This window comes from Engraulis encrasicolus, chromosome 23, assembly GCF_034702125.1.
Source record: "Engraulis encrasicolus isolate BLACKSEA-1 chromosome 23, IST_EnEncr_1.0, whole genome shotgun sequence".
Taxonomy (NCBI): Eukaryota; Metazoa; Chordata; class Actinopteri; order Clupeiformes; family Engraulidae; genus Engraulis; species Engraulis encrasicolus.
This window is the reverse complement of record NC_085879.1, coordinates 42079235-42089234: the sequence shown is the minus strand read 5'-3', so window position 1 is coordinate 42089234 and position 10000 is coordinate 42079235. Positions and strand designations below refer to the sequence as shown.

The 10000-nt window shown below is 45.7% G+C and overlaps 1 protein-coding gene across 1 annotated transcript in view; it reads left to right on the top strand.

Annotated features, from left to right (window-relative positions):
* Positions 1-10000, top strand: part of strc1 (stereocilin 1) — a 77119-nt gene that overhangs the window by 59816 nt on the left and 7303 nt on the right. The window contains exons 32-36 of the mRNA XM_063189948.1: positions 794-884; positions 3266-3446; positions 3697-3869; positions 8355-8510; positions 9531-9673. Of these exons, the coding sequence (XP_063046018.1) occupies positions 794-884; positions 3266-3446; positions 3697-3869; positions 8355-8510; positions 9531-9673 (744 nt within the window). The remainder of the gene's footprint in view (positions 1-793; positions 885-3265; positions 3447-3696; positions 3870-8354; positions 8511-9530; positions 9674-10000) is intronic.

Here is a 10000-nt window from a genome sequence, read left to right as displayed (position 1 = left end):
AGACTCAGCCCTGATGAGGGCCAGGGTTGCCAGATGAGTCTGATGATTTCCAGCCCAAAAAATCATGTAAAATGCTTTTCTGCTAAATTTTTACCCGCACAAGGCCATTCCAAGCAGCCCAATTGGGCGGGAACCAGCCCAATCTGGAAACACTGATGAAGGCCACTCCTTGGCCGAAACTTGTTGGCGTTTTTTAACCTTTCTGTAATGATTTTGCCATTTATTAAAGCTTTTTTAACCATTGGAAGAATGCCTTGGATACTTCAACTTCAGTTTGATAATAATGTAATCTCCTTTCTCTATATCTTGGTAGGCCGGCTCAGTATTGGACGGCACAGGTTTTGATCCAAATGATAATAATGTAATGTCCTTTCTCTATATTTGTAATAATGTAATCTCCTTTCTCTATATCTTGGTAGGCCGGCACAGTATTGGACGCCGCAGGTTCTGATCCAGGTGTAATAATGTAATCTCCTTTCTCTATGTTGATAATAATGTAATCTCCTTTCTCTATATTTGTAATAATGTAATCTCCTTTCTCTATGTCTTGGTAGGCCGGCACGGTATTGGACACCGCAGGTTCTGATCCAAGTGTAATAATGTAATCTCCTTTCTCTATATTTGTAATAATGTAATGTCCTTTCTCTATATTGATAATAATGTAATCTCCTTTCTCTATGTCTTGGTAGGTCAGCACAGTACTGGACCCCACAGGTTCTGATCCAATAACTGGTCCCTTCAGGTTCTGATATAAATGATAATAATGTAATCTCCTTTCTCTATGTCTTGGTAGGCCGGCACAGTATTGGACGCCGCAGGTTCTGATCCAGGTGGGCCGGCTGTTCTTCTTCCTCCCCAGGGAGACGATCCAACTGATTCCCTCTGTAAGTAGCACACACACACACACACACACACACACACACACACACACACACACACACACACACACACACACACACACACACACACACACACACACACACACACACCACACACACACACAACACACACACACACACACACACACACACACACACACACACACACACACACACACACACACACACACACACAAACACACAGGCACACACAGACACACACACACACATTCTAAAATCTACCAGTCACTCACAATTCTTACCAGTCACCATTTTTACCAGTTCATATTCAACCGTTCCAAACATTGTAATGCCAAGTAAGATCAACTTCTGATCAATACTTTTGTTTCAGAGGTCATACATTCAATTATTGTGATGACTCTTTTCATTACCAATTTGCTTAAACCCATGTTCAATGCTGTGTATAATTCAGCATTAACCCGGGCGCCTGTACAAAAATTTCACCTGTCAAGGTGACTGGTGAGTTGACATATTTCACCTGCCAAAGGCCAAATTCACCTGTCATTGGCAGATGGACGGGTGCTTATATCCATCCCTGGTGTGCGCGCATGTGCACCTGTCTACTGTATATGTGTGGGGAAAAGAATGTGTGACTGTGAGACAAGTAGACTGTGAGACTGTGTGACTGTGAGACAAGTAGACTGTGTGTGTGTGTGTGTGTGTGAGAGCGAGAGAGAGAGAGAGAGCGAGAGAGAGAGAGAGAGAGAGAGAGAGAGAGAGAATGTGTCTTAGTGCATGTGTTTTTGTTTTATCTATCTGTGTGTGAGTGGGTGAGTGGAAGGGTTGGTCTTTGAGTGACATGTGTGCGTGTGTTTATGCGTGTGTGTGTGCGCATGTGCATGTGTGCGTGTGTGTGTGCGTGCGTGCATGTGTGCGTATGTGTGTGCGTGCGTGTGCGTTTGTGAGTGACGGATGGACGGACGTGTGGTAGAATATGACACCCACCTGTTGCCACGGCATTGGTGGTGAGGAGGATGTTCCAAGCCAATATTCTGGACCCAGCACTTCTAAAGTTACTGTTGTGACCCAATAATACGACACGCTACACTATGGCCCGACCCGGAGAAGTGATACCATTAGCACCATTTTTCATGTTGACCTGAATGAGGAAGGGAGAGGGGAGAGGAGAGGAGAGGAGAGGAGAGGAGAGGAGAGGAGAAGAGAGGAGAGGAGAGAAGAGGGGAAGAGAGGAGAGAAGAGGGGAGGAGAAGAGAGGAGAGTGGAGAGGAGAGGAGAGGAAAGAGGAGAGGAAAGGAGGAGAGGAGAGAACAGGAGAGGAGAGGAGAGGAGAGGAGAGAGGAGGAGATGAGAGGAGGGGAGAGGAGGGGAGAGGAGAGGAGAGAAGAGGGTAGGGGAGGAGTGAGAAGAGGGAAGGGGAGAGAGGAGGAGAGGAGAGGAGAGGAGAGGAGAGGAGAGGAGAGAAGAGGGGAGGAGAGGAGAGAAGAGGGGAGGAGAGGAGAGGAGAGGATGGGAGGAGAGGAGAGAGGAGAGGAGAGGAGAGGAGGAGAGGAGAGGAGAGGAGAAGGTGATGGAAGAGGAGAGTAGAGGAGAGGAGAGGAGAGCAGAGCAGAGGACAGGAGAGGAGAGGAGAGGCAAGGAGAAGAGGGAGAGAGGAGGAAGGGAGAGAGGAGGAGAGGAGAGAGAGCAGGAGGGGAGAGGAGAGGAGAGAAGGAGAAGAGGGGAGGAGAGGAGAGAAGAGGGGAGGAGAGGAGAGGAGAGGAGAGGAAGGGAGGAGAAATGGGAGGAGAGGAGAGGAGAGAGGTGAGGAGAAGAGGGAGGGGAGAGGAGAGGAGAGGACAGGAGAGGAGAGGAGAGGAGAGCAGGGGAGAGAAGGAGAGGAGAGGAGAAGGGAGGATGAGAAGGGAGGAGAGGAGAGAGGAGGAGAAGGGAGGGGAGAGGAGAGGAGAGGGGAGGAGAGGAGATGAGAGGAGATGAGAGGAGAGGAGAGGAGAGGAGAGAGAGGAGAAGAGAGGAGAGGGGAGGAGAGGAGAGGAGAGGAGAGGAGAGGAGAGGAGAGGAGAGGAGAGACCAGACTAATCCTGGCCGGTTATGAGAGTTCTGTCTCTCTTTCAGTCACAAACAAAAGTCAAACACTGCATTAGTTTTGTATAAAGTAAAATACGTGTACAGGAGTCATAGTTTTTTCTGTCTTCCTTTCTTCCTCTCTTTCTTTCTTTCTTTTGTCAACTTTTTTCAATTCTTTCGTTCTCTCTCTCTCTCTTTTTGTCTTTCTTTCTTTTTTCTTTCTCTCTCTCTCTTTCTCTTTTTCTTTGTTTCTTTCTTTGTTTCTTTCTGTCTGTCTGTCTGTCTGTCTTTCTCTCTCTCTCTCTCTCTCTCTCTCTCTCTCTCTCCCTCTCCCTCTGTAGGCGATGATGACCCAGGAGCGTATTGAACGTCTGTTCATGCGGCAGCGTGAGTGGGAGGAAAGTGAGTCTGGCACCCTCTGTCTGCGGAGCATGGGAGAGCAGGCCGCTAAGGACCTCTTCAGCAAACAGCAGTTCGTGCTGCAGAACTTCCTGGGCTTCCTACGACCCACCCCACAGCCACGTGAGTGGAGTGGAGTGCAGTATGTTGTTAACATGTTAGTAGTATGTTATTTAATGTTTTAATGTTTGATCTTAATGTTGTATGTGTGTGTGTGTGTGTGTGTGTGTGCGTGTGCGTGCGTGTGTGCGTGCGTGTGTGTGTGTGTGTGCATGTGTGTGTGTGCATATGCGTGTGTGTGTGCATGTGTGCCTGTGTGTGCGTGTGTGTGCATGTGTCTGTGTGTGCACGTATGTGTGTGTGTGTGTAAAAGCCATGCTGGTTCCCAGCTGTGAGAGTCTGCACGTGACGCGTCCGTCTGCCTGGACCCTGGACAGCCTGAAAGGGATGGCTGCAGACGACTTCTCCCGATGCCTGGAGCTCATGGGCCAAGACCCATACCTCTCTACCTACCAGCTAAAGATCCTACTGGACAAAGTCAAACTGGTATACAAATATGATTACTATTGTTACAATTATTATTAATACAACTGTTATAGTTATATATAGTTATGATGCAATATTATGTAGTTAAAATATCCTCAACTATGCCTGGAGCTCATGGGCCAAGACCCATACCCCTCTACCTACCAGCTAAAGATCCTACTGGACAAGGTCAAACAGGTAGAAAATATGATTTATAATAGTAATTATATGATATTATATATAATAGCATTATAATAGTATAATATAATATTATAATAACAGTAGTAATTATATAATATTATATAGGTATATATAATAATGCAATTATAATAGTTTTATCTGCCTACGCAACTGAATCCTCTTTTCTGATTGGCTGATGGGGTTGCAACTAATTCCCTATAACCTGTCAGGCGTCAAACATGCGACTAAGTTAGGCGAACTGCCGTTACTAATTCTAAACTGCAGGTTGCTATGGCCAAAAGCCAGTCGTTAGTTCTATCATATTTGTTTGGCAAGTCAAGAGTCAGTCTTTTTAATTCTATCGCATTTGGTTGTCAAGCCAAGAGCCAGTCGTCAGTTGTATCGCATTTGGTTGTCAAGTCAGTCGCCCTAAAAGTTCTACTACATGAATCCGATAGAGGTGTGCCTGACCTCCGTGTGCACTAATTACCTCCGCCAGGAGGTTATGTGATCGCCCGAATTTGTGTGTGTGTTCGTCACGCTGCTATTACATGGCCTGCCACAGGGTGCGCAGGGTGCGCAAGGACCACTGAGGACGGCTCTATGAGGCGGAGCCCTGAGCTGGCGTACCTTCACGCAGCCACACCGGGGCAGAGCATTGAAGTGAAATTCTTACCGCAGTCAAAATCGCTATCAAAAAGCAGCCTTAGCTACAGCCTCGCAGATCGTTTAAGTTCACAATGCTGTCACAAAACATTCATATGAAATGAAGCTCACAGAAAGGCGCGCGCGAATTGCTGCTTCCCCAATCCCCACGCACTGAAGCCATCAGCACTATAAAACACTCCATAGACTAGTTCCTAGATTTCGTAACGAATGAACGCTGGAGATGCGGCGAACAGTGATTTTCAATACGAAATAGCGAGCAGGCCCGGGTGCCGATCATCTGCCCGCAGCGCCAAGACCAACTCGCAATAACCCTCATGAACGGATTCCCAGGTAGGAGGAACTTCTCCAACAAGTGTAGTGTCGGGGTAGGCAATGACTCAGCTAGCTGCGACCAGTCGAGTCGGCATGTCTCTCGCTGAGCAATTGCATTTGTAGCACAACGTTGGTGTCACGGTATTGAAACAGCTAGAAATGATACAAGTGGATTTACCTCTCAAAAGTTTGTTTAGCCTTGCGAAATAGCCCAAAACAATAACTGACACTCCACAACCATCCATGCACTGCCACTGGATAAGGGGATTCTTGGACATTTACTATTCAATAATTAAGTGAACGGCTCAAAGTAGCCCTACAGTATGTTGTCTTGTTATTACAAAACAAAAATATAGGACTAGGCCTATATAGGCCTATTACTGCGCTCTGGGTTGGGGACCGCTGCACTGCTGTAGAATATGTAGGCCTACTATGGGTGTTGGCCAATGAAAATTGTGCTTTTAATTTTTTATTTTGTTTTAGATGGTAGCCTAATGAAAGGCATGCTGCCAATCATCAACAATGTGACTAATATGTAGCAATGAGCTTTGGCAAATCACAGAAGGCATAGGCTATAGCATGAACAATCACTTTGCCAATATAGGCTAAAACAATCAAAGGTGAACTAAACAGTCCACAGCTAGAGGACATGGAAATGATAAAAGAGACAGAGAGAACTATAATTTGGTTACGACTTGACGGTTCAATTACCTGAACACAAATGCTATGTGGCCTATAGGCCTAAATGCATTGAACCACATCATGACTCTCTACCTATGTCCAAAACGAACTGAACTTCCTTGGCGGAGGTCTGCGTTCTCTGAATGCATTTCTAGTCTGTTCTGCACTTGGCATAATTCATAGGTTACAAATGTATAGATGGCAATAGATGACAAAAAAATACCCTGTAACGAAATTCTAAGCACCTGCCTCGCCATTAATTGTATCGAAACAGAGTCACCTCGTCATCTGCTCCACTCCCATGGTTTTTAAAATGTAGGCTATTTCCCGCTAGCCTGGTCCTGACCATCCCATAATACTACCATTTCATTTCGTATTTATGGTCTGGCATTTCTTTGCTCTGAAGGGATTGTAGGAAGCAGGAAGTTTGCATTCAGTTATGGTTTAAAATTATTGGACACCTTTCACCCAATCGCTGGCAGTTACTCAACAACAACATAGCGCAGACCAATGGCTCTGGCGCAGATGTGTACGTCATTGTCACGAGCGTCCTCCCCCTTTCGCCCCCACGTGGGGGGCGTATTCGATTATTGGCTGTTTTCTGGGGGGGGGCGTTGCGATCAAAATTCTACTGCTCCAGGCACTCCACAGAGAAGCACGGCCAGACTACAGTAGTGGAGCCAATCCTTTGGCGGAAGTACGTAGGATGGCTCGCGAGGCTAATTTCCCGCTGCCTTCCCTTTGTTATTGTTATGTTCTTGCGCAAACTAAAGAAGGCAAGTGCTACACCCTCCATCATGACAACATTCTACAGAGGAACCATAGAGAGCGTCGTGTCCAGCTGCATCACAGTGTGGGGAGGAAGCTGCACGGAGGAAAACAGGAAGACACTCCAGCGTGTTGTGAACACAGCGAAGAAGATCATTGGAGTACCACTCCCCTCCCTGCAGGACATTTACACCGCACGCCTCACCCGGAAAGCACTGATGATCATCAAAGACACAAGCCACCCTGCACACAAACTGTTCAGCCTCCTACCCTCTGGAAAGAGGTACAGGCGCCTCCGTTCCCGTACCACCAGGCTTGCAAGCAGCACGATGCATCAAGCAATCAAGATACTGAACACTCAACCCACTCTCCCTTCACTGTCAGCCTCTAGCCAGCCAGGCCACTGACAACGCTCCCCCCCTCATCCCCACCACCATATCTGCGACTGAACATTCCACCTGCACTACTACATCTGTGACTGAACTTTCAACCTGCACTAACTCAAAACATACACATGCACACACACACACACACACACATACATACACACACACACACACACACACACACACACACACACACACACACACACACACACACACACACACACACACACATACACACAAGCACACCGCACTTTCTGCACTAAACCCAAACATACACACACTGATACACAACTCATACTCACACACACACACACACACACACACACACATACACAGGTACACAGACACACACACAGACGCACACCGCACTTTCTACCTGCACTAAACACACACACACACACACACACACACACACACACACACACACACACACACACACACACACACACACACACACACGCACACAAAACACATACAAACACACACACACACACACATACTGCTGCTGGTGTATTTAATAAACCTTTTTTAATTATTTATTTTCTTCAAATGCTACTATTACTATGTCAGAACGCTATAAAGGACTTTTAGAAAAAGCACAACAAAATACCTTCTCTTAATGTATGTTCTCTACAAGTCTTCTGTTGTCCAGTCTTGCACTTTAAATGTCTGTATGAGCAATGTCTACGTCCATACTGTCTTATGTCCATGTATGAGTACTGTCTATGCCTATACTGTCTATGTCCTTACCTAGATTAGTCTATGTCTGCATGGGAGAGCAAGAAACGCAATTTCAAATTCTTTGTATGACCAGTGCATTTAAAGAAATTGACAATAAACTTGACTTGACTTGACTTGACTTGACTTGTTATTGATCCGAAAACATCCCTTTTTTTAATTAGCGCTAGGCCTACTCTCCTCTTGTGGGGAAGGAACACGTGTAGGCTAGGGGAAAGGGGAGAGTTAGCCTATTAAAAATGTCCCTACCGTGGGGAATCTCTCTCTCTCTCATTTGCTTTCTCTCTCTCTCTCTCTCTCTCTAATGGATTTAAAAAGTACCCTACCATAACGTCAGATAAGCGGGATAACGGCCTTCCAGGTCGACCGGTTATAGAAATTAATGGCTTGGCGGAGACAGCTTTGTTTCCGCGCTGGGCGCGTCGCCAAAGTTCGAAGCCTCCGCCTCGCCATTAATTTCGTATAACCGGTCACCTCGTTGGTCGTTATCCCTTACATAATACACATCTACAATAGTTTTCATACATATACTGGTGGATGCTCTCCATGTCGGCCATTTTGAATTTCCAGAAATAGACATCTTTGGCTGCAAAACAGGCAAACAAATATACAACAACAACAAAAATGTGATTGTAGGAAACGCAATCGATCACCAACTAGCGACAGTACCATCTGTGACCACCAGCGAGTGAACCCCCTCTGCTAATATTAATGCCATACCACCATCTCCCCCCATGCCACATCCCTTCCCCACCAACTCCCATTGGTGCAGCTGTATGGTCCCGCCTCCAGCTTCTCCCCATCTCTGATTAGTCAGCTGGGCCGCCTGTCATCCCAGTTCTCCCTGACGGAGATGGCCCACCTCAACCTATCAGAGACCAGAGCTGTGGCAGCACTCGGAGCCCTCAGCACCTGGAACAGCAAACAGGTGAGTAGGCACGCACACACCGCAGGACAAATGCTGGTAAAACTTGGCTGTGGCTGGTAACAATTTCAATGTTACTAGCCAATTTGGCAGGTAGTGTATGACATATCAGAATAGCGTATATTCTGCACTTTGCCCCTTTTGTATCAACTGTTTGTATTTAAATTCAAGAAAAAGCTCAGCTACTCAGTTTCTATTTGCTTGTTTTATTTCAATGTAGAAACCCATGCACTCCTCTTCTGAGGTTAGATGTACAGCATCATGATAAAAAACAAAAAACAAATTTGTGGCTAATAGAATAGGTGGATGGCTAGTGACTCAGGAAAACCACTAGCCACAGTGAAAGAAGTTAATGTCAAGCCCTGGCACACACACACGCACACACATGCACGCACATGCACGCACACACAGACAAGCTCTCTGACATGCACACAGAGAGTCAGACAGACACACACACACACAGACACACATGCACGCAGGCACAGCATGGCACACACACACTCACACACACACACACACACACACACACACACACACACACACACACACACACACACACACACACACACACACACACACACACACACACACACACACACACACATACACATTTCACATTTGACATTGCAATATCTCCATAACGGGACATATTTGGACCATAAGGCTTTTTTGCAAGATAAAGGAGGTATTATGAAGACCATTTTCAGTCTTTATTAGTGACAGGACAGCTTGAGAGAGAGACAGGAAACGTTTGGGAGAGAGAGACAGGGAAGGGTCTATAAAGTGTCTACTTGAACGATAATACAGTTCAAATAGAATATGTTAATTTAATATAATATAATATACATGTATAATAATATAATAATATTTGTCCTGTGTGGCGTAGATGCCCGTGCTGTTCCAGAGTGTCCTGAACTCCACCATGTTGACTTTAAGTTATTTTATTTAATCTGTCGTCTCCCGGTTGGTTCCGTAGATGCCGGTGTTATAATATTATACATTATTTTGTTGTGTGTGGCGTAGATGCCCGTGCTGTTCCAGAGTGTCCTCAACTCCACCCGCAGCACCCCCACTGACCTGCTCTCCAGCAGCCTGGTCGCCCTCGGTTACGTCATCTGCGGCATCGACCACGCCACCATGCGACAACTCAACGCCGTCGAGTTCAGGTGTGTGTGTGTGTGTGTGTGTGTGTGCTTAGCTGCAGAATGTGTACTCTATAAATGCGTATATGTTACTTGACGTGTAGAGTTACTATAAATGGCATTCTACTGTATTCTATTCATTCTGTTCTATTCTATTCTATTCTGTTCTATTCTATTCTATTCTATTCTATTCTATTCTATTCTATTCTATTCTATTCTATTCTAATATAGTCTATACTATTCTATTCTGTTCTATTCTATTCTATTCTGTTCTATTCTATTCTATTCTATTCTAATATAGGCTATACTATTCTATTCTATTGTCTGCAGTAAGGCGGTGTTGTGGCTGGG